Consider the following 26,578-nt stretch of genomic DNA (forward strand, 5'->3'; position numbering starts at 1 on the left):
GGATGGTTCTTTATAATCAATAAATTCAACTTTCTGGGAGAAAAACATCACAAAATTGTTGTTTTTCTCATTTCACTTCAGACCTGTGACAATACCCACAACAAACCAGCTTCCATGTGCTAACTAGCATCTGGGACCCACCACCGGCGAAGACATTCTACTCAGGTGGCTCCATGCTCAAAAGATGGTCTTTGGAATCTTTTTGTAGTCTGGGGCAGGACTGTCATTCTGGGACAGGACCAAGTTAAGCCATTCCGTGACTGCTGTAGGCCATAGATAAATGATATTTATGCAGCGAAAGAACCAGTGGTCATGCAGAATCCATCCAACAGAATTTTTAAACGTTTTTTTCATAGGCGCAGGACAGGAATAAAGACGCAGACGTAGAGAATGGACTTGAGGACACGGGGAAGGGGAAGGGTAAGCTGGGACGAAGTGAGAGAGTGGCATTGACACATATACACTACCAAATGTAAAACAGAGAGCTAGTGGGAAGCAGCCGCATAGCACAGGGACATCAGCTCAGTGCTTTGTGACCACCTGGAGGGGTGGGATACGGAGGGTGGGAGGGAGATGCAAGAGGGAGGGGATATGGGGATATATGTATATGTATAGCTGATTCACTTTGTTATACAGCTGAAACTAACACACCATTGTAAAGCAATTATACTCCAATAAAGATGTTAAAAAAGAAAAAAAAAAGTTTTTTTCCCCTTAAACTGCCTCTAGTGAACAGATCAGAAGGTGCCTGCATCTCTGGTCCAAATCTAACTGAAAAGGTTCTTTGATTTTTAAATAACTAAGGTAACCGAGTGAACATGTATATTCAAAAATAAATCTAGAAAAATCTAAATATATATCCTGATTGTGAGAACACTATACAAGCTGGGAGGAAAACCCACTAGTAAATCATCTTGTTGCATAAGAATCTTACGGCTTTTGTAGATCGCTTCTTTCTGAGCACCACCTATTCCCCGAACAGTATGATGTAGTAAAAACACCAGACTACTCAAACATGTCAAGTTTAATCCCAGTAGATGCTACTGAATCAAGTGTCCTACAGTTTAAGAGAGATCGTTTAATCTCTCCTACAGGGGCCACCATCTGCATCTACAGACAGGACAATAAGTTGTTCAGTTCCACAACATTTAATGAATCTCTACTTTGCATAAGTCACTGGGTTAGATGCAGGAAATGGAAGGCTAGATAGGAAAATGCCATTTTCATCATGGACTTCATAGTCTAGTCGGGAGAGACTATTTAAAAAGTAATTATTACACAATGTGCTAAGTGATCTGATAGATGTGCAATCAAACACAGTAGGATGGAATATCATATAATTCAGCTGGAGGCGGGGAGCAGAATTAAGAGATCCAGCAAAAACAAAGGCACAGAGGGTCTGAATAAACTTAGAGAGGCCTTAATCACAGAAAAGACTACTGCATTTCCTCTTGCGTATTGTATTGCCTCTTTACATTCATCCTCGTATGTATTTCAAAACATACATAACTCTATACTGTAAATTAGGGGAAAGGAAATCAAAGATAAAGATGAGAATAAATCTTTGATGAGAATAAAACTGATGGTCATGAAATATCAAGTACTCTTTTTGCCTCCCATCGTTTGGTGCCTATGCCTGGTTGGTGCTCTGAGCACATGCTTAATTACCTATTGGGTAATCCAACACCATCACAGCAATACAAAAGAATGTGGCATATTTAACAAAGGAAAAGTAATGCAGTACAGCAACAGCACAGGTTATAAAAATGGGAAGTGGCAAAAATGGGGTTAGAAAGATAGTTTGGGTGCCCAATATGAAGGGCTTTCTATGCCATGCTAAGGAAATGAGACTTTCTGAACTCACGTCTTTAACCTTAAATAACCAGGAAGAGGTTACTACATAATAGGTTTTAAAATTATCTCCATTCAAAAATGGCTATTATGAGAAAGAAGTCGTGATTCTACTAGTTATCTGAAAAATCATCTAATTCCCAACTTCCTCATTTTCTGACATCATATTTCTATAATATCATTAAGTAATAATCAAATCAGAAATAATCATTAATTAGTAAGCTAATTAATATTAATCTGAAGAACTCAAGTTGACAAGCAAAAATACCATAAAATATAATGAAGAAAATGTGGATGCTGACTGCATGAAAACACTATTTATTTATAAGAATAACAAAAACAAAAAGTATGTGAGATAATTAAACATCCAACAGAAGGGTAGTAATCATTAAAAATTTTGTTTGTGGGCTTCCCTGGTGGTGCAGTGGTTGGGAGTCCGCCTGCCGATGCAGGGGACACGGGTTCGTGCCCCGGTCCGGGAAGATCGCACATGCCGCGGAGCAGCTGGGCCCGTGAGCCATGGCCACTGAGCTTGCGTGTCCGGAGCCTGTGCTCCGCAACGGGAGAGGCCACAACAGTGAGAGGCCCGCGTACCGCAAAAAAAAAAATTGTTTGTGAGAAAAAAAGTGACAACAACTGAACAGTCAAAATAAAGAGAAAGTTCATGCCCTTCCCCTTCCTGAACAGTTTCATCAGAAAGCCCTAAGTGGCATCAAGCAAAGTAGGCATCCTATGGTGAGGGCAGGGGAGGGAGGGCATGGTGAAGGCCCTTTATGGGGCTGCAGAGGATTAGGAAGCAACACCAAGGATGGCCTGGCATGGCGAGTTGAACCCCAAACAAACTGATGGTGGTATTCATGCTGGGGGACAGCAGCCACAGCCAGACTGGGACCGTTGGAGGCCAACATCCGGGGAGGGAGAGGGCAGCGTGCATCAACAGGATACGGGCTGCATATGGCACTGGCCAAATAATGGGAGAGACACATTTCTTTTCTTTTCTTTTCTTTTCTTTTCATTTTTTTGGCCAAGCCGTGTAGCTTGTGGGATCTTAGTTCCCCAACTAGGGATTGAACCCGGGCCCTAGGCAGTGAAAGCACCGAGCCTAATCACTGGACCACCAGGGAATTCCCCAGGAGACACGTTTCTTAATATTAGAGATTGAGGGGTGAAAACATGGAAAGGCAGAAAGCTAGAATGTGCTCTATGGTGTTGTATTAGAATTTGAGGGTAAATCAACTACACTCCAATAAAAAATTTTTTTAAAAAAGGAATTTTAGGTATTGAGGGGAATTCATAGTTTTCAACATATTGAAATATAGATGTAAATGTATATGTGTGTATGTGTGAAGAGAGTGTGGAGAAAAGGGAACCCTTGTACACTGTTGGTGGGAATGTAAATTGGTGCAGCCACTATGGAGAGCAGTATGGAGGTTCCTTAAAAAACTAAAAATAGAACTACCATACAACCCAGCAATCCCACTCCAGGGCATATAACCAGAAAGGATGAGAACTCTAATTTGAAAAGATACATGCACCCCAATGTTCATAGCAGCACTATCTATAATAGCCAAGACATGGAAAAAAAGTGTCCATCAACAGGAGATTGGATTAAGAAGACATGGCATATTTATATAATGGAATATTACTCAGCCATAAAAAAGAATGAAATATTACCATTTGCAGCAATGTGAATTGACCTAGAGATTATCATACTAAGTGAAGTCAGACAAAGACAAATATTATATAACATATATGTGGAATCTAAAAAATAATACAGAATCAGACTCACAGACATAGAAAACAAACTTATGCTTACCAAAGGGGAAAGGAAGCGGGGAGGGATAAATCAGGAGTATGGAATTAACAGATACAAACTAGTATACATAAAATAGATAAGCAACAAAGATTTACTGTATAGCACAGGAACTATAGTCAATGTCTTATAATAACCTATAATGGAAAATAATCTGAAAAGTATATATATCTATAACTGAATAACTTTGCTGTATACCTGAAACTAACAATACTGTAAATCAACTATACTTTAAGTAAAAATAAAAGTTTGATGAGGAACAAGATATTTATAGAGCCTCAAGGTACTCCCACTACCTGCCCAGAAACACTATTAATTAGAAGGGAGAGAAAAAGTAATTTTACAGTGGAGAAGCCTGACAGACAGCAGCTTAATCAAGTTAACATCACCAATACAGGACAAATTTAAATTACATGTCACCTGATAGGCTGCAATGAGAATACAGTATCATTTCTGTGCAATTCCTGCTAAAGAAGGAAAACCTGAATAGAATCATGACAAACCATTAGGACTAAGCCAAACTGAAGGACATTTTACAAAATAATTGGCCTTTAGTCCTCAAAAGTGCCAAGGTCATGAAGGTCAAGGAAAGACTGAGGAAGTGTTCCATACGAAGAAAACTGAAGCGATATTACAATTAAATGCCATGCATGATTCTGAACTGGAACTTTTTGCTATCAAGAACATTCTGGGAATAATTGGAAATATCTGAATGGGCCTTGATTAGAATGTGGCAATGGATTAATGTTAATTTCCTGATTTTGATGGTTGAATTGAGGTTATATAGGAGAATGTTCTCACTTTTAGAAGTCATACACTAGAGAATTTGGGGCTAATGGGCATTGTGTCAGCAAGTGACTCTAAAACGGTTCAAGAAAAAGAAGAGCTCTGTGTACTGATATTATAGTTTTTCTGTAAATTTGAGATTGTTTCAAAATAAAAAGTATTACAAATTGGAAAATGCTAGTATAAATTTTGGTACATGCATACACTAAAATAATATTTATAATGAGGTTAATGATAACAACTTTAAGAGGAAATATTTTAGTGCTTATTATGTTCCAGACAGCATTTTATAAGCATATCACGTTGAGTGATGATGAAAAGGAATGAGGACACAGAATGATACTCTTGATATATTATGTGAAAAATACAAATTAATATCTATAATATGAGCCTATTTTTATAAAAATAATACATATACACACATTTTATATAAATACAGACCAATATATTAACCGAGTAGTTAAATAACTGAATGATATAAATTTTCTTTTCATAAAAGTACTTTCTAAGTTCTAAAAATAATGAGATATATTAATTTTGCAATACTATTTATTTTAAATTGTACCATTTAGAACAATATATAGTAGTAATATGGGGAAATGTTAAAACTGCATTATTAGAGAAAAACATGATATAAAGATATGTATAAGGTATGAGTCTAATTTTACTTTATTTAAAAAAGGGAGGCAAAAATGGCTGAGTGAAATATATTTAGATGTTAAAAGAGTAGTTAAATCTGAATAATGACACTAGAAATTATTTTTTATTTATATATTTCTGTATTTTCGACTATACGTTGATTAATTTTATTTTAAAAATGTTATTTTCTTCATTAGGTGATTATTAAGTAGATTATTAACAATATGGAAAGTGTTAATGGCATCACTTTGTAAAATACAAAATTGTACATACATGATGACCATGTAAAATGTATGCATGGAAAAACATTTGACAGGATGTACGGCAACACAATAACTGGTTTACCTTAGATAAGGTGAAATCATGTGTGATTTATTTTGTTTTCTGCATTTTCCAAAACTTCTGTAATTTTCATATATGTATACATATTATTTCATCTGTAATGTGTAAAAATTCTCTTAATAAGGGAAGGAAGGGAATTCCCTGGCGGTCCAGTGGTTAGGACGTGGTGCTTTCACTGCTGAGGGCCCAGGTTCAATCCCTTGTCAGGGAGCTAAATCCTGCAAGCTGCGTGGCATGGCCAAATAAATAAATAAATAAAATATATTTTTTTTAAGAAAAGGGAAGGAAAGCACATGAGGGGCACTGGAATAAGAATTTGTGATAAATGTTTTATAAAATAATTCTTAAAACTGAAAAAGAGCCATTATCTTAACACTCTCAGAAGGCAAACACACAGCATGGTAGTGTAGACGTGGATACTGAGTGTGGTGATCAAGGCGATGGCCTAACCCCCAGTACACTGCCTAATCCCCAAGACCTGTGAATATGTTACTTGACATGGCAAAAAAGACTTTGCAGATGTGATTAAACTGAGGGCTATGAAATGGGGGGATTATACTGGATTATTCAAGTTGGTTCAATATAATCATAAGCATTCTTAAAAATTGGAAGAAGGAAGCAGAAGAGGTCCAAGTGATGAGATGTGAAATGAATTCAACCCACTGTTGCTGGGTTTAAAGATGGATGAAGAGAGCAAAGGAGTGCAGGCAGCCTCTGAAAGCTGAGAAAGGTAAGGAAGCAGATTCTCCCTGCGTACTCCAAAAGGAACGCAGTCCTGCCTATACCTTGAATTTAGCCCCATGACCTCCAGAACTGCAAGATAATAAATCTGTGTTGTTTTAAGCACTGAGATTCTGGTTATTTGTTACAGCAGCAAGAGGAAACTAATACATGGGGCTATAGACAGCTGGAAAGAAGTGGATGATTTTAGCAATCTGTTTTAGGGGGAACAAAATGACTGAGGCAGGAGAATGAGTTGAAATTGAATTAACAACGTTGTTAACAGCAAGAGCTGTGTCTGGACGCAGACGTGTCATTAAATATGTTTATGGCCAAATACTACGCTAGAATAGTGCTCATAGTAACGTTTAGGACACTGACTGGGTTACGTTTCGATCTATTTTTATCTACCTCCCTACTTGCCACTGATTATTAGATTAAGACTTATTCCCTTATTGTAATTAATGTAAGCATTAATTCCCTTATCAATACTTATCCATCCCACAGAAAAGAAACTACTTGAACTATTTAGCCAAAAGTGTTTTACACATGTAAATAATGATAGACTATATACCAATTTAACTGTAAATACAAAATTTATGCACCATACAATACCGAAAATCTGACAGAAAACGTTTAATTATAGAAACTACTTTTTTTGCTTTAAATGTGCAAAATGTAGGTTTCTGAGGTAAAAATGACACTTTATGTCAGAAAACCTGGGTACTCGTGTCTTGGGTCTTTCCCTTGCTATGCGAACTTGGAAAAGTTCTCTCACCTTTGCATATCAGATTCCCTTTCGTTTTATATTTAAGAGGGTTGTACAACATCTCTACAATCTTTTTCTATCTCTAAAGAAATGCAGTCTCTTTTTTGTGGAGCCACAACTATTCTTAGAAAAACAAATAGCCTTAACTCTGTTTTCAACTCCTTTCAAAAATCAACTTGACCTGCTGGAGGGTCTACCTTCCAGGGAGAACAAAGTAATTCAAGCATATCATCTCATTAATTTTCAAGACAGGAGAAAGAAAATATTTCTGTTTGGAAAAAAAGGAGAAAGAAAAAGAAAGAAATCGATAGCATATTAAATAAATTGCCACTGTTATGTTGGCAGAGCCAGGACCAGAAAACAGAGTTTTTCAAACTCAGGGCTGCACTCTGCCTTTTCAACAGAAGGGTCTATCAGGTAATGAACTACCCTTAAAGGGAATGGGTAGGAGTATGGGATCAAAAGCTAGTATTTATGTACTTTCCCCTTCATGCCACATGGTCAACGGATAAATGTAACGTGAAGGGGCAGACTGTAGGGTCTGGAGATCAAATAGCTATTCTCTCCCTAGAGGCCTTATTGGTTTTAGCACTGCCTCAGGGAACCTAGAGAGAAAAGTATGTTCTAGCCAGCTCTGGACAATGGCTGATCTCAGACAAGCTCAGGCGAAGTTACATAATACTATTTTCAATAATGTGCCAGGAAAAATAAAGGACACTGTCTATATCTAGGCACAGCTCCTGTCAAAAACAAGTTTAATTCAAATTCACTCTGCTGCCTCTGTTATTTTGTTTCCCGAAAAGGAGATTGCTAAAATCACCAGAGGATTTCTTTCTAGCTATCTGGAGCTCGTATCTATGTCAGCTATGCCATGCTGTGCTGGTAAAGGAAAACGTCTCCACCTTTGGAAGAATTTATTGCATTATCTACCCGGTAAGGGTACGAAGTAAGGGAGGAGGACACGTTCCCTTTCCCTCAATGGCAGATTAGGGCCTTGGGCTCTCAGAGGAGACCCATAATAGGGCTGCCTGAGGGTCACAAAGCTTGGGATTGCCATAGCTAAAACCCAAAGCCAGGCACAGAAACTACAATCCAAAGGAAGAGTAGAGCTTCCTTCCAGGAAAAAGAAAAGGTATTACTCTTTCTCTATTCATTTTAATCTAAAATGAAGCAATGGCAGAAAGAAAAGTATTGGGAGACAGGAAGTCAAAATATCACACAACACTGATAACCAAAAGGAAAACTTTGTTGTCTGACTGTATATTTTTAAAAAGCACCCACATCGCTAAGGCTGTGAATTATTTCATGGGTCCACGTTCCTAGTCCCATGTAACCCATGACCCAACTGTGGTTCAGGAGCCTTTGGAAATGTTACATAATCTTTCAACACTTTCCACGCAACTGCATTTGTTGGGAAGATGAAAAGGGGGAAAAACTGAAGGATTGGAAAAGGAGAGAAGAGAAAACTTTTTAAAGAAAAACTTACTTTTATCAGTTTCCAGGTTCCCAATTCATTGATAGCACTTAACCTATTAATGGTATGCACTTCCAGAATACAGCAGAAATGCCTTGGCCTTAGGGTCAACATCATGGGTGGTAGGTAAAAAGTCCTAAGAGAGTTCACAACCCAGGGAAGGAGACAGACAGGTATATGGTTAAATGCACAGACTGAGCTGAACTCCCTGGGTGTGAGCCCTGCATCCATGCTTATTAGCTCTGTGACCCTGGACAACTTACTTAAACTTTTCTGTGCCTCGATATACTCACTTGTAGAATGAGAATAATGATAGCACCTTCTTCATGGGGTTATTATGAGAATAAGATAAATTTGGAATAAGGAATATAGAATTATATATATATGTGTGTGTGTGTATATGAGTTCGAACCGGGCACAAAGTAAATGCTATATGTGTCAGCTATTATAATGACTATTCAAACACAACTAGCACTACTATTGGGACTTTGATCACCACTACCACCACCATTGAAATAAGGGTTGATACTATGGGAGCCATAAGAAAAGAATACATAATTCTGTTTGGAAGAGGAATGGGGTACATGTCAGTGAAAGTATCACAGAGGAGTTAATAATACCTTTGTTGGGTCTTGAAGGATAAACAGGAGTTGGTTAGGCCAACAACCAGGGAGAAGGCGTACCAGCAAGAGGGATGGAAACAGGAGGAAACATATCACCTCCCAATTTTGAGGGAGGGCAACACGTGCTCTAGGCAGGAGATGAGGCTAGGCAGGCAGAGAGGAGCCAGTGAAGAAATCTAAACAAGGAAGCGATATGAACATACATCTTTACATTCCAGAAAGATCATTATGGCTGTAACGGGAGGGATGGACTGGAGAGGGAGAAGGAGGTGGGAGGTAAAAGAGGTTTAAGACTGGAGGCTAAAAATCAGTTTAGAAGGATATTATAAAGATCTAGGTGACAAACTATGTGGGTCTGAAATAAGAAGGAGGTAATAAGAATAAAGCAGCAGAGGCAGTGGATTGGAGAAATAATTAGGAAAGAGAAATGGGACTTGGTGACTGACTGAATATGGGGAATGAGAAAGAAAGAAGAGTCCTGGATGATGGCCAACTTTCTGAGTGAATGGCAGTGTCACTAAGCAAGGCCAAGACCACAGATGAGGAGGCAGGTTCTGGGGACAGAGATGAGACAGGTTTGGACCCATCGTGTTTACAATACCAGGCAATGGTATTATTGAAATAAGAGTTGATTTATTCAATGTTGAATAAACACTTGTACTTATGAGTTTTAAAATATTAACAGTGCTTTCAGTGCAGTAGAATTATACTTTTCCATAATTTTCCAAATACTTCACAGTGAGCATAAATTACACAATTGGGTAAGGAAAACTTTAAGATGAATACATGAGTGTCTAAATTTAAATAACAAATAGCTAATAGCCTCTGATCCCGCCACCCCCAACTTACCGCTAAATATCTAACAGACACAAAAAGTGAGAAAATACAGCACAGGTATGGGAACAGACCTGGCAAAGGTGCTGTTCCCTTCCACTGTCCACCCCTGATACCTCTCTTGTGTTCATATCAAGTCAGAAATTACAAATATTGCTATATACTGGGAAACCTGTGTGCCAGACTCCGGATATATGGTATATTCATTTATTACTGCTGTGACAACTACAATCTTAACAGCTTTAAACAACACAAATAGACTATCTTAATGTTTTAGAGGTCAGAAGTCTAGAATCAAGGTATTGGCAGGGCTTGAGGGGAGAATTTGTTTCTTTGTCTTTTCCAGCTTCTAGAGGCCACCTGCATTCTACGGCTTATGACACCTTCCTCCATCTTCAAACAGCATGGCTCCAAACTCTCCTTCCATCATCACATCTCCTTTTCTGACTCTGAATCCACCTGCATCCCTTTTATGAGGACCCTTGTGATTACACTGGGCTCTCCTGGATAATCCAGGCTAATTTCCCCACCTCAAGGTCCTTAACTTAATCACATCTGCAAAGTCTGCTTTTGCCACATACAGTATCAGTCACAGGTTCTGCAGACTAATATGTAGACATCTTTGGAGGGCCACTGTTAGGTCTACCACAGGTAGTATTTTCCACATTTCTTCACTATAATGGTACTATTTTTTCCTTTCCATACTCTTTCCTTTGGAAAGCAAACCATTAAGTCCACACTCAAGGCGGGAGATAGATGAAGTTCCATCTGTTGAATGGGGGAAATATATACATACAAACACACACATTCGTACATATATAAAATTCGGAATTGTTCTGCAAGGAAGAATTGTCTCTTCTCCCTCGTCTATTTATTTCAATCATTTATTTCTGTCAGTATTGGCTCATGGGTAAAACTCTGAGGAAGGGGTTGGATTACCCAAGTACCCAAGAGCACATACAGGGGCAATGGTCAATTCATTCAGTAGGCAAATACCTACTGAGCAACTAATATGTACAAGACATGGTGGTAGGTGCTAAAATTAAAGTACACACTGCTATATTTAAAACAGATAACCAACAAAGACCTACTACATAGCACAGGAAACAGTGCTCAATATTCTGTAATAATCTAAATGGGAAAAGAATTTGAAAAAGAAAAGATACATGTATATGTACAACTGAATCACTTTGCTGTACACCTGAAACTAACACAACATTGTTAACCAGCTCCACTCCAATATAAAATAAAAATTAAAAAAATAAAATAAAATAAACAAGGTCAGGAATCTTGGCTGGGGAAAAAGATAATCAAGACAGACAAGATCCCTGACCTCCTAAAGCTTCTATTTTAGCAAAAAGGGATAGATAATAAACAAAGAAGGAAAATATCTAATAGTGGTAGTGACGAGTCATGCAGAGAATGAAACTGGGGGGGGTGTGTGACACTAAACAAGTGACCACTTTAGAGTGCGTGGTCAAAGAAAACCTTTAAGTGGACATTTAAGTGGAGATCTGAAAAGAAGAACCAGCCACAAAAAGACCATGGGGAAGAACGTTTCAGACAAAGGGAACAGCCAGTACAAAGGCCATTCAAGGAATCTTTCTCCCTTTGAGAATAAACAAACAGAAAAACAACTAGCATGGGAGCAATGAAAATGTATTGAAAAACAAGGACAAGGAGACTTGTCATTATAAAGACTCAGAGAAAGAGCAGAACTCTGCAAATGCTTTCATATAGGAGTCAGAAAACAATGTTGAAAGCCTTTGGCACATTCAGGAGAACGAGAAAACATGGCCTCAGTAAAGCAGGAAGAGGAAACCAAATAAGATAACATGATCAGATGAGGAAAGCAATAAATTGTATTTGCCAACTACCAGGAAACTAAACCAGAGTCACAACCAAAATGTATATCAGAGGGAGTAAAGAGAGAGTCTGATACAGTATAAAATAAATTCATTAAGTAAAAGGAAAAAAGATAACAAATATTAAAGTGAGGAGAGAAAATATGATAGATATGGAAGACACTAAAACAAATAACACCCCAAAAGTGGATCCAACCTAAATATTTAAGAAATCATTTATACCATGAAAGAGTTTATACTTTGCAGCTATTATATCTACTACAAGTTTTTATTAACATGTGAAAATGTTCATGATACAACTAAGAAAAACAGCATGATACAGACATGATATACAGTATAATAAAACAGTAAGTGCTTCCATTTATTGAGAATTTATCATGTACCAGGAATGTGACTACCTTATAAAATTTTATTTTATTCTCAGAACAATCCCAAACAATGATACTCTTTTATTTTATAGATGAGGAAACAGACTCAGAGAGGTTAAGAAACTTTCCAAAGTTCACACAGCTAGCAAGAAGCAAAGCTTGATCTGAACCTGTATTTGGAAGACTTCAAAGCCTCTGCTCTTAAGTACAACACTAGAATCATATCATGTTCAATAATTACAACTACAGTTACATTTCAAAATGCACCAAAAGACTAGAGTGAAAATGCATTAAGGGGTTAACAGAGTTACTTTCGGTGATTATTTTCCCTGCATATCTGTATATAATTTGTTATTTTTAAGTGTTCTATAATAAATATGTATTACTTGTAAAGTCAAAACAAATAAACAAACTGGTAGAGAGAGGAATACAGCACTTTTTAGTTGGGGACTCATGAAAAAGATTTAAATGTTAAATACATAGAAATGTTAAGGTCTTCACATATAGTTTGGGATTCAACTAATGGCTGTAGATGAGATGTCCCAGAAAGAATGTGTAGAACATGTACAGAATTATGAACAGGAACATTTAAGACACAGAAAGGGGAATCAGGGTAGTAATTCCTCTCCCCAGAAGCAGGAACACTTCTGGCCTGGAAAATTCTCTAGAAAGATCAAACAGGCAACATTACTAACAAGTTCACGTCCTTTGTATAAAGATATGCAACTATTCGGTAAGAGGAACAAATATGCTGATAAACGTGCACCTACAGCAATGTATTACGACAATTATAGTGGGTAACCAAAACCTACAGAATTTCTGGGCCAAAATAAAAGTCCGCTGTATAAAATTTAACTGGCCTCAGAAATTCGTGCATTACCCTCATATTACAATGCTTATGGGCATCTTCTAGCCTAAGATTTAACCTTATTATAATCACTGACTCAATTTAGCAAAGGTAAAACTAGATCTTCATAAATTTTTAATCTTGAAAGAGCATAAATAACCATACCTTCATGGAAGTTTATAAAGTCAAATTGTGAAAACAGTAATAAAAAGGACATCTTCAATGACCGACCATCCTCAAGGTTAATCAAAGATGTGTTTATTTATCACCTACTGTGTGCTTAGGTTTAAAGACATAATTCCAGACTTTTAAAACTAAGAGGAAGGTCGGGATCTTCCAATCCTTAAATGTTACAGATGAGGTCAGCTCTTGACAAACAGTAAAGGCTCAATATTTTAAAATATCAGATGACCAGATTGAAAGCCCTGTGTTCCCTTGGCATCATATACTATTAAGAAATGATTATATAGTAAGCCAGTAAAAAAAGTCAGAGCTTATTCTTAGAATCTGTAGTAAATTTCATTAGTCTATTTTACAACTTAAAGATTGTTGTTTAATATTCAATTGCTTAACTATTAGTAAGAGTTGACTGTGGGAAACAAAACTAACCTGAACAATTTAACCAAATGAAATCATCGGCAACAAATAATTATTGATAAATGTTATAACTTCTATAAATATTTAATGAATGCCTATTATGTACAAAATCCTGCATTATATGCAATGTGATATAAATATACATTAGATACAGGTAGTCACGCTCTGAAAGAGCTCTCTTAATGATGCTGTAAGGAAAGATGCTCAAATTAACTTCAATGCAGAGCCAAATGTGATAAAATTCACTACAGGGAAGAAAACCAGTTCAGAGGCAAAAGAGACCCTCCTGATCATCTGCTTGGATTGATCAGGGAAGGTTGATACATAGGGCACTGAATTTGATCTGGGTCTTGGAGAACAGGTAGGATTTCAATAGTCAGGGACAGGAAAGGGCAATCTGGACCACATTATCAGATAATCCATTTTAAAAGATCATGTTGACTGGAGTGTGAAGAATCTAGTTGAACGCCAAGTATTGTTAAAGTTACCCCTAAGTATTTCACAACTCCCTCCCCTCCCCTCTTCCTCATTTCCACTGCCATCACCTCTGTTCAGACTCTCCTCATTTCTTATTTTGACTACTACAATAGCCACCAAACTGGCAGGGAACCATGTATTATCATTCACTGCCATATCCCTAACACCGTGCACAGTAAGTGGTGCATAATATTTGTTAAAGGGATGAAAATCCAATTATACAGTGTTTGGCACTCTTTTTCCTTACTGCAAACATCAGACAATATTATATACTGTGTTTTATTTATCAAAGAGTACTTTTAGAAAACTGGAACACTGTTAGAGCTTTACACGTCACTGCAGAAATCCTTATTACAGCTAGGAACCCCATCAGTACACACCACCACCATAACACCAACTGGGTGACTCTTAACCAAATGTCTCCCTGACATTACTGTAATGTGTACATGAGGACGATGCTCACACTTGCTGTTTGCAACAAAGCAAGACACATATGGCTGACCTCTCCCTGTACTAAATGAATCACTGGAATAAAAGTCCTAATAGGGTAAAACATATGCTGAATGGTAGATTGCAAGACTAAAAGCATCTAAGACTAATAACAGGTTGATGCTATTCTGCACTGCTACCCTCCACCCTTAATTCTTTATCTTCCTACCTTGTTTACTAATTTTCGACGTTAACTTTCTGCAATAGAACAAAGATTCATCACTTTTAATATTCATCATCATATTTTAGCACCTGAAAATGTTTAGCACTTAGCAATTACACAATAAATGTTTGTTGAATTATAAATAGAAAAATTAGATTTTTTTGACCAGCAATTACTACATGTCAGACATTGTATTAAGCAATGGGGATACATTTCTTTCATATATTCATTATCTTGTTGAATAATCACCTTGACAAAATTTTCAATTTCCCATTAAATTCGTGTTAAATCTATATAACAATTTGGGAAGCGCTCTTTCCAAAATTTAGCCTTTTTTCTTTTTTGCGGTACGCGAGCCTCTCACTGTTGTGGCCTCTCCCGTTGCGGAGCACAGGCTCCGGACGCGCAGGCTCAGCGGCCATGGCTCACGGGCCCAGCCGCACCGCGGCATGTGGGATCTCCCCAGATCGGGACACGAACCTTCGTCCCTTGCATCGGCAGGCGGACTCTCAACCACTGTGCCACCAGGGAAGCCCCAAAATTTAGCCTTTTAATCGAGGACCATCGCATGTCTCTCCATTTTTAAAAAATATCTTCTTTCCTATCTCTCAGTTGAATTTTTAAATTTTCTTCATATAGGTCCTAGAAATTTTTGTTGGGGTTATTACTAAATATTTACATTTTATGGCTTTTGTAAATGGAATGTTTTCCATTATATATTTTAAATGACTATTTGTAATATAGATAAAAGGTACTGGTTTTTATTTTTATCTTATATCCAACTATATTTAGAACTTATATTAAAACTGTCAATTAAGAACTTGTTTTTATGTCTTAGCTTTTGCAGGCACATGAGTCTATCTTCTAAAACTTCATCATTTTTTTGTCTCCTCCTTCCTGTTAAGTATGCCTCTTTATTGACATTGGCCATAGTTTATAGATACATATTTTAATGTGGTGATTAGAGGGCATCTTTGTTTTGTTGCTGCTTAAGGAACAACTCTTACATTTATCATTAAGTGTGATGCTTGTTTCTTGGTTTCAGAGAGATAATTATTTTTCTTGTTAAGAGTGCAACTTTCTATCACTAATTCTTTATTCTTATGGGCAATGAATTTTTTTCAAACACCTTCAGCATTTACTGTACCTTTTATTTCTTATGAGATCTATTGACAGGATGCATCATATGAGTAGCTTTCATGGTATTAAGGAATCCACACTCTGGGGTAAAACTTTCCTAGTCACAAAGGGTTAATACTTGTCGTACATGCCTAAATGTGTTTGGTTTGTATTTTATTTAGAATATGAAACTGATCCATAATTTGTGTATACAAACAGTTCATAAGTTCATTTATTTAAGTTTCTGGTCAAGAATGCACTTATGATGTGAGGGCTAAAACCATAAAACATCAGGAAGAAAGCCTGAAATTTGGGAGGGTAAAGATTTCTTAGAAAGATGCAAAAATTACTGAGCATAAAAGAAAAAAAGTGATAAATTGAACTTCATCAAAATGAAACAAAAATAAAACTGCTCACCAAAAGATACAAACAAGAAAATGGGATGGCCAGCTACAGATTGGAAGAAAATATTCATAAGACATACATCTAAATATCAAGAAAAAATTTAAAAACTCTTAAAACTCAAAGAGAAAAAAACCCCAATTTTTTAAATGGGCAAAAGATTTGAACAGATACTTCTAAAACACAAATAGTTAATAAACAAGTGAGGAAAAGGCAAAGTGAAAACCATAGTGGGAAACAACTATATACCCAAGAGAATAGCTAAAATTAAATACCAAGAGCTTGTGAGGATTCTCACTTACTACTGGTCAGAAAAGAAAATGGTAAAAAGTGCTTGGCAATTTCTACGAATGTTAAATAAATTAAATAAATATATGTATACATCTCCTATGACCCACCAATTCTACTTCTAGGTATATATCCAAAGGAAATGAGTGTATATGGCCACAAAAAGATTTGTTAAAAAATGTCAACAACAGCTTAATTCATAATAGCCAAATAATGGGTATAACTTAAGTGACTCTCAACAAGAAATGGATAAACAAACTGTGGTATATTTAAACAATGGAACACTACAGAGCAATAAAAAAAGAAGAAACTACAGATACCTGCAAGGATGGTGGATTTCAAAAACATTATTTAGAACAACAGAAGCCATACACAAAAGAACACACAGTGTTTGACTCCATTTACATGAAGTTCAAGAACAAGCAACACTAACCCCAAATATGTAAGTCAGTAGGAAGGGAGGGGACATGAACTGGAAAGGGAAACGAGGGAATTCTCTGGAGGGATGGCATTGTTTTCTATCTTGACCTGGGTTGTGGTTACCTGGATGACTGCATGTATAAAAATCAATATGTATATTTAAATGTTTGTGTATTTTACTATATGCAATTATATCTCAATAATAATAATGGAAACAAATTCAATTATGCTATAACCACCAGTTATCAACTTGAGCTTAGGAAATCCTGCCATCCGACTAGTTCCTCTTCCAAATGTGTGATACAGAATCCCTGCTTCAGCAGTGCTTGAACTCTACAGACTCAGTTTACCATTAGGTATTCGGCACAATGTCCCCCGTCCAACTGGCCCAGCAATCTACTCTTCTATCTTTTCACCCAACATGGCAACACGTGATTCCTGCTGTGATTTCCTGGCTCTCGGTATCTCTGAACAAGTCTACCTTACAGCCCCTTGCCCACATTCCAACAAGCAAGTACCTTTCATTCAATATTTCCTTGATGGGAATATTATGTACAATTCCTACCATGGTATCTTTCAAATAACAATAACGTTATATGTGTCCCCTTTATACTTCAGCCTTTCCCCCCTTTTCATATTCTTTTAAGACACACCTATTTTTAAAGTACTTTAGAATTTAGTAACACAAATATTGTATTTTCAAAATAGTTAAAATCCCACATTTATATTTCAACACAAGCACGGATATACCGTGAATTACTTGCCAAGCTCTCTCTCTCCACACAAACACACACCCAATAGACGCTTTTTTAATCCTCAAAACAATCTTGAGATATAGGTATTATTATTATCCCCAATTCACAGACGAGAAAGTTAAGGCCCAGGGCAATTAAAACACTTAACCAAGACTACACTAGTAACTGTCAGAACCATGATACAGACAACTCCAGCATATTATTTCAAATATTTCACCCAAACCATACAATTAAACTATTGGGAATAAGGGATACTCTTTCACTGCTGCAAAGTAAAGGCTATGTTTCTTTAAACCATGAATTTAAAATCCTAAATTGACAGAGGAAGCTCTCAACTTCTCAGAACTCCCTAAAAAAGTTTTAACTGGAATTTTAAATAACAGAAAGGTACACACAATCACAGGGCAATGCTATTTTAAAAAATACTTTGTTAAGACATCTATTCGTAAGCAACAGATACCAGTATTTATTCATTGGTATGCTTTAAAACTAAAAATTCAAATCAATAGCTCCACTGACTGAATTCCAGGTGTTCACAATGTACACCAATTTTGATTTCTGATTATATTTTCTATGTTTTTTATTAGCTCAGAACACACAGTTATTAACATGTTCTTCATTCCATTTCTTTGTCACCCAGGCATTCTTTTATTCACTCATATAGCAAATACTTTTATTTTATGCCAGGTATTCAACAAATATTTATTGAACACCAACTATGTTAGGTAAATAAATAAGCAGAAGAGACATTATATAACTTATAAGGTAAATTGCTTCCATAAATATACCGGTTACGGAGTATTGCAGCAACTGATTCCCCTCTATGCAGATGATCCATCACCTCTAAAAGTTGGAGAATGACCTGTTCAGGAGGAAAAGAAGTCAATATTTACTATGAAAATCAACACTAGAATTTTCACATTATGCTACCTTTGTAATATTTTACATATTTTGCGATAGGCAAAATGTATGTCCATGTACCTAATATCCATATTACAGCTTATGAAAATTAAGAAACTGAATCTGCAATAGCCCAAATACCTACGAAATTCAACACTGAAATCATTAAAGAGTACTGACTAATTTCATGTGAAATCATTAGCCAACAATGATCTATGGAAAAACCACCGTGTATACAGGAAGATGGATTAAATGAGAGTCAGAAGACCTGGGGTGTATGTGTGAAGTTGGGTGAGACAGAGAAGTTAAGAAGCGAAGAGTTACCAGCAGGACTTGAGGCCTGTGGGGCCCATATGCAGGGCCCACGATTTTCAAAGTGGTTGGTCAAAATTAAGGATAGAAAGATTGTTTAAAGATTTTTAAACCTTAAAGATATAAAATAGGTAATAGAGGTAGGAACATTGTTTTTACGGGAAAGGAGCAGGCGAGGTGGTAGTAAACTATAGTATATATTTGTTTTTAGTAATGTGGATGCTTTGCATTGGCAATAGGGAGTATATTTAATGTATTCTATTCATTTCAAATATATTGGGAAGCAAAAATGTATAATTTACATAAATGTTTCTTGTTAATAAAATCAATTTATTGCATTGGGAAGATAAAAAGGTATAGTATCCAGTTTAGTTTGTTCATATAATTGTTTGTTATAAAACTACTTGAAAACCTAAAATAATTAAGCTAGAGGAAAAAAGATTTTCTTCATTGTTCCCTGCCTTCACCTGCCCCTTAACTTAGGGGCAAAAGGAAAAGAAGTAGAAGGGGGAAAAGTACAGTTGACCATGAACAAAACAGGTTTGAACTGTGCAGGTCCACTTACATATTTTTCTCAATAAATATAGTACCTGCATTTCCATTTTACAAATCTTTAAATGAACTAAGTGTGGGGAAAAGCTTGTGTTCAATTAGAGATCATAATATGTGGAATCAAAAGAACTAGGGTTTCAGTCCTGATTCTATCCAATCTGTTTCAACTTTCTGCCCTTGGGTGCACCATTTATCAATTCTTTTTTTTTTTTAACAGCAGAGATAGCAGTACGAGGATTTTCAACTGTTTAGGGGTTGGCGCCCCTAACTCCTGGGCTGTTTCAGGGTCAACTGTACTCTGTTTCTTGGGTCTTCAAAACTCTAAAAAAGAAACAAATCAAATGACAACATAGCATTCATAATTATTTGCACAATCGCATTTCTCTGCTTATAGTCTCTGTTATTACAAGTAAAGAAACTGAGTAGCCTAAACAAAATAAATTTTTTAAGCATCTCAAAATCAACTGACTTTTGACTTACCTTTTCTAAAAGTGTTTAACCAGTGAGAGAATGCTGAGAGGTTGAGAAATTTTAATTTTGTTTAGGCTACATGATTTTTTAGAAGACGTGCCAAGAGAAAACCAGCTATATCTAGATTACTATCAGGAATCTGGGAATGTGAAAATAATTAATTCATGAAACTTTTTACCAACTACATCTAGGGTAGAACATACAGGTCCCAAAATTAGGTATGCAAACTTTCACTTAATCCCATCGTTTTAAGCAATCCACTTGCTGCACCTGGATCTCTGAGTCTAGGGCTCTCCTGTCAAATTCTCCACATAATAAACCTCTGGTCTCCAGAGGAGCAGAGATGGGGTGATGGTACAGGAGACTTCAGTGACTTATTTTAGACTTTCAAAGAACAGCCCGTGCTTTCAATCTCATGGCTCATTCCTGCCTTCTACAGACCAGGTGCCTCCAAGTCTTGAAATATTAGGAATTCTATGGGAAGAATGAGTTGCTTTCTCTCGAAAGTTCACGTAGGGGAAGATATTGGAGTTGTAACTTCCTTTGCTCTAAGTAAAAAAATAGTTCCAACCTTACATCTGTCAGTGTTTCCATTCCTGTTCTCTTTGTCCTTTTGAATTCTTCCATTTCTTTACTCTCATTTTAATGGAGTTAGGAAGAGAGAGGAAGTAAGTGTATGTGATCAACTTATGCAAGATATAAATGAAACCAACCATTTTTAACCATGGAGTTTGTATGATCAAACATATGTAGTAGAAAATTAACACTGCCTGCAATGTGGTGGTGGACCAGAGAGAGAGACCAGAAGTATGGAGACCGATAAGAAACTACTTCCAAAATCAAGGCATGAAATGAGAGCACAGACAAGGACTATGAGGGCAGGCAGGAAGAACTAGGACTTATGACAGATCACTGACAGATTTTAAAGGGATAAGGGGACATAGCAAAGACAAAATCTATTTAAGTAACAAGGGGAAATGGTGATGATATCAAGTGAGGTAGGGTATAGAAAGAAGGAAAAACACTGAAAACAAAAACAACAATGGTTTGTATAGACATATAGAAGTAACCCAGGGCACAACATATAGTATCTAACAGAAAATTGGAAATATAGGTCTAGATTTAGGTTGGAAGTAGAAAGGAAAACACAGGAATATTTAGCCAGTTAAGTGATGAGACTGGGAAATATTACTCATGCCAGGAGAAAGTGCAAACTCAACGAACACTTTTGTGCAATAAACAGAGGAAGACAAGCTAGCAAAGAAAAGAGACAATAGGTAGGAGGGAAACTAAAAGAAGTGTGAAAAGAAGAAGGATAGTTCAGAAGAACAGTGGTTAGAGGGTATTCAACTGTTTCACGTTCTGCCCAAAGTAAGATACAGCTAAATGATTTGACAGCTATAAAGTCCACGATGACCTTTTTTCAAGAGGAGTTCGATGAGTGGGGAGAATCACACTGCAGTGGTTTGAAAAATAAAACAGAAATAAATAAATTCTTTTAATGACTTGTGAGGAACTTAAATACATCAGGGAATTACTCTACAGTGAAGGTGGTCCTCAAATGAGTAAGAGAAATAGAGATGATTAAATGATCGGGGGACAATCAGGTAGTCACTTAGAAAAATAAATAGGTTGTACACTGCTTCACTTCATACACTAAATAAAGTCCAGAAGGACCAAAGATTTAAAGGTAAAAATGGAAGCTTTGAAGCAGTACTAAATAAAACCCTAGTGAAATTATTTATAATGATTCAGTGGAGAAGGTATGCAGCACTCAGAACCCAGGAACCATAAAGGAAAAAACTGTTAAATCTGACTGTAGCAAAAAAATAGAACTCTGTACTTCAAAAATACCACAAAGTCAAATGGCATTTGGTAAAGCAGAAAAAATAATTCACAATAAGTGGTGCTGGGAAAACTGGACAGCTACATGTAAAAGAATGAAATTAGAGCACTCCCTAACACCATACACAAAAATAAACTCAAAATGGGGCTTCCCTGGTGGCGCAGTGGTTGAGAGTCCACCTGCCGATGCAGGGGACACGGGTTCGTGCCCCGGTCCGGGAAGCTCCCACATGCAGCAGAGTGGCTGGGCCCGTGAGCCATGGCCGCTGAGCCTGCGCGTCCAGAGCCTGTGCTCAGCAACGGGAGAGGCCACAGCAGGGAGAGGCCCGCGTACAGCAAAATAAATAAATAAATAAATAAATAAATAAATAAATAAACTCAAAATGGATTAGAGACCTAAATGTAAGACAGGACACCATAAAACTCTTAGAGGGAAACATAGGAAGAACACTCTTTGGCATAAATCACAGCAAGATCTTTTTTGATCCACCTCCTAGAGTAATGGAAATAAAAACAAAAATAAACAGATGGGACCTAATGAAACTTAAAAGCTTTTGCACAGAAAAGGAAACTACAAAGAAGACAAAAAGACAACCCTCAGATGGGAGAAAATATTTGCAAACGAATCAACGGACAAAGGATTAAGCTCCAAAATATATAAACAGGTCATGCAGCTCAATATTAAAAAAACAAACAACCCAATCCAAAAATGGGCAGAAGACCTAAATAGACATTTCTCCAAAGAAGACATACAGATGGCCAAGAAGCACATGAAAAGCTGCTCAACATCACTAATTATTAGAGAAATGCAAATCAAAACTACAATGAGGTATCGCCTCACACCAGTTAGAATGGGCATCATCAAAAAATCTACAAACAACAAATGCTGGAGAGGGTATGGAGAAAAGGGAACCCTCTTAAACTGTTGGTGGGAATGTAAATTGATACAGCCACTATCGAGAACAGTATGGAGGTTCCTTAAAAAACTAAAAATAGAATTACCATATGACCTAGTAGCCCCACTCCTGGGCATATACCCAGAGAAAACCATAATTCAAAAAGACACATGCACCCCAATGTTCACTGCAGCACTATTTACAATAGCCAGGTCATGGAAGCAACCTAAATGCCCATCAACAGACGAATGGATAAAGACGACGTGGTACATATATACAATGGAATATTACTCAGCCATAAAAAGGAATGAAATTGCGTCATTTGTAGAGACGTGGACGGATCTAGAGACTGTCATACAGAGTGAAGTAAGTCAGAAAGAGAAAAACAAATATCGTATATTAACACATGTATGTGGAACCAAGAAAAATGGTACAGATGAACTGGTTTGCAGGGCAGAAATAGAGACACAGATATAGAGAACAAACGTATGGACACCAAGGGGAGAAAGCAGTGGGGGCGGGGGTGGGATGAATTGGGAGATTGGGATTGACATGTGTACACTGATGTCTGTCAAATGGATAACTAATAAGAACCTGCTGTATAAAAAAATAAAATTCAAAAAAATTTTCACAATACACATAACAGACAACAGAGTTAATGATACTAATTTATACACACAAACACGAACACTTAATAAAACCAATAAAACACTATAGTAAAAGTGAGCAAATAATATAAACAGAAAGTGTACAGAAAATAAAAATCATTAATAAACAAATAATTGTAATTTAAAATGAGGCACTGTTTCCACCTATGAAATTTATACACACATACACACACAAATGAAGCCTGTTTATATTTTTGATTAGTGAGAGGGAATATGGGTTTTGAGGCGGGCAGGGAGAGATGTTCCATTTTCAGTCTATACTTTTCCGTTCAACTTATTTCAAAATAAAAACTAATAAGAATGTGGCAAAAAGAGTAAGAAGGAGTAGCCATGAGGTAGGAGGAAAACCAGGGAGATGTAGTCATCTGAAAGGTAAACTAAAGTGTTACATGAAGAAAGGGATAACCAAGTGCGTCAGATGCTGTTGAGAGGTTAAGTGAAGAATGGAGAAATAACAACTCGGTGTGGTAACCCAGAGGTCACTGGTCACCTTGATAAGAACTGTTTACATGGAATGGTGGTAAAAAGTTTCATTATTGTGGGTTCAAGAGAGAACAAAGAGAGGAAACAGGCACACATAACACTCACTTAGGAAGAGATATAAATATGTGGTAGAGGGTTTCCCTGGTGGCACAGTGGTTGAGAGTCCGCCTGCCGATGCAGGGGACACGGGTTCGTGCCCTGGTCCGGGAAGATCCCACATGCCACGGAGCGGCTGGGTCCGTGAGCCATGGCCACTGAGCCTGTGCGTCCGGAGCCTGTGCTCTGCAATGGGAGAGGCCACAACAGTGAGAGGCCCATGTACCGCAAAAAAAAAAAAAAAAAAAAAAAGGTGGTAGATGGAGAGGGATATAGGATAGAAGTAGATAATGTTTTGTTTTACTTTTTTTTCATAACGGGAGATACTAGAGCAGGTAAATATGAAAAGCATTATGCTAAAAAACTCCTAGAGGAAAACAGAGGCAGGACATTCTTTGACATAAATCATAGCAAGATCTTTTTGGATCTGTCTCCTAGACTAATGCAAATAAAATCAAAAATAAACAAATGGGACCTAATTAAACTCAAAAGCTTTTGCACAGCAAAGGAAACCATAAACAAAACAAAAAGAAAACCTATAGAATGTGAGAAAATATTTGCAAATGATGCAAACAACGAGGGATTAATCTCCAAAATATACAAACATCTCATACAGTTCACTATCAAAAAACCACAAACAACTCAATCAAAAAATGGGAAGAAGATCTAAATAGACATTTCTCCAAAGAAGATATACAGATGGCCAAAAGGCACATGAAAAGATGCTCAACATCACTAATTATTAGAGAAATGCAAATCGAAACTACAGTGAGGTATCACCTCACACCAGTCAGAATGGCCATCATCAAAAGTCTACAAATAATAAATGCTGGAGATGGTGTGGAGAAAAGGGAACCCTTCTACACTGTTGGTGGGAACATTAAGTTGGTGCAGCCACTATGGAGAGCAGTATGGAGGTTCCTTAGAAAACTAAAAATAGAGCTAACATATGATCCTGCAATCCCACTCCTGGGCATATATCTAGAGAAAACCATAATACAAAAAGATACATGCACCCCAATGTTCAAAGCAGCACTATTTACAATAGCCAAGACATATGTGGAAGCAACCTAAATGTCCATCAACAGATGAACAGATAAAGACGTGATGTCTGTTTGTGTGTGTCTGTGTTTGTGTCTGTGTGTGTATACACACACACACACACATACACAGTGGAATACTACTCAGCCATAAAAAAGAATGAAATAATGTCATTTGCAGCAATATGGATGGACCTAGAGATTATCATACTAAGTGAAGTAAGCCAGACAAAGACAAATATCATGATATCACTTATGTGTGGAATCTAAAAAAAAAAAATGATACAAATGAACTTATATACAAAACAAAAATAGACCCACAGACATAGAAAACAAATTTATGGTTACCAAAGGGGAAAGGGGAGGGAGGGATAAATTAGGAGTTTGGGGTTAGCAGATACACACTACCATATGTAAAATAGATAACCAACAAGGTCCTACTGTATCGCACCAGAAACTATAGTCAATATTTTGTAATAAGCTATAAGGGGAAAGAATCTGAAAAATAATATATACATATGTGTGTGTGCGTGTGTGTATATGTATAACTGAATCACTTTGCTGTACACTTGAAACTAACATAACAATGTGAGTCAACTATACTTCAGTAAAAAAAAATGTAAACTAAAAGTAGTACGACACTATGGAATAAATTTCAAAAGCACATAGGATAATACCAGATTGATATACAGACACATACGTACATATGTAGGAAAAGCATAAAAATATTCATAGGAACGATGAGAAAATTTGGCATAGTCGTTACCTCCAGAGAGGAAGGGAGAGGAATGCAACTGGGGAGAGATACGCCAAGGAGCTGCGCCTGTATCTAGCATTTTGCTAAGGATCTGAAACAAAAATGGCAAAATGTTAAGGTATTACATAGCTAAATGGGGGTTATATGAGTGTTTGTTATATTGGTCTCTGTACTTTTCCCTATGCTTGAAATATTTTAATAAAAAAGAAGTAAAAATGTACAATATATTATCTCTGCCCTAAAGTAGGGACTGTGTAGATAAAGCAGATAAGACAAACGCCAGCATTTAAGAAAAGAAAAAGAAAGGACAAATATATACCCAGACACACCATGTAATTAAAAAGACACAGTTCTCCATGGCCATAAATACTCTGATGAATAAAAGGGAAACTAGTCGTTACTCAGAGCACACACCTGACAAAGACCTAATTGTCGCTTTGCCTTTAAAATATTCTACTTAGATCACAAGAAATAAAACTGACAAGACTGTTTCTGATGGCTGAGATATCTTGCCTAAGTTCAACCAATTTTACTCTTAAGAATTTTTAAGTAATTCACAAACCTAGTAATTCTTAATCACCTGTCATATAGTTAGATAATATTTCAAATAGAGATTCTAGTTTATGACTTAGCATTTAATTAAAACCCACAGTCTCACTTTCCTACCCTAAGAACCAACAGCCTTAAAAATAATGAGATTCAAAAATAAAAAAATAAAAAATAATGAGATTCGAGATATACCTAACCAATTTCACACCATGTAAGGAAAGCCCTGCTTATGAACTAAGTCGAAGTCATATAAAAGAAATTTTAAGTGTTTCTATAATCATTTGTCTTCAACTAAAACTCTGATAAACACAGAAAATAAAAGCTGACAGAAAATATCAGTGAAAAGTGCTAAACACTACAAAATCGAA

The 26,578-nt window shown here is 36.7% G+C and overlaps 1 protein-coding gene across 4 annotated transcripts in view; it reads right to left on the minus strand.

Annotated features, from left to right (window-relative positions):
• KLHL13 (kelch like family member 13) overlaps window positions 1–26,578 on the minus strand; it is a 191,937-nt gene that overhangs the window by 93,366 nt on the left and 71,993 nt on the right. For 2 of the 4 annotated variants that reach the window (XM_032620831.1, XM_032620835.1), the window contains exon 2: window positions 18,430–18,503. In XM_032620831.1, coding sequence (XP_032476722.1) covers window positions 18,430–18,479 — 50 coding nt within the window. In that variant the 5' untranslated portion in view covers window positions 18,480–18,503. Of the gene's footprint in view, window positions 1–18,429; window positions 18,504–25,670; window positions 25,753–26,578 lie in introns of those variants that run through there. The other 2 variants (XM_032620832.1, XM_032620836.1) reach the window with 2 other exon arrangements.

This window comes from Phocoena sinus, chromosome X (genome assembly GCF_008692025.1).
Source record: "Phocoena sinus isolate mPhoSin1 chromosome X, mPhoSin1.pri, whole genome shotgun sequence".
NCBI classification, from domain to species: domain Eukaryota; kingdom Metazoa; phylum Chordata; class Mammalia; order Artiodactyla; family Phocoenidae; genus Phocoena; species Phocoena sinus.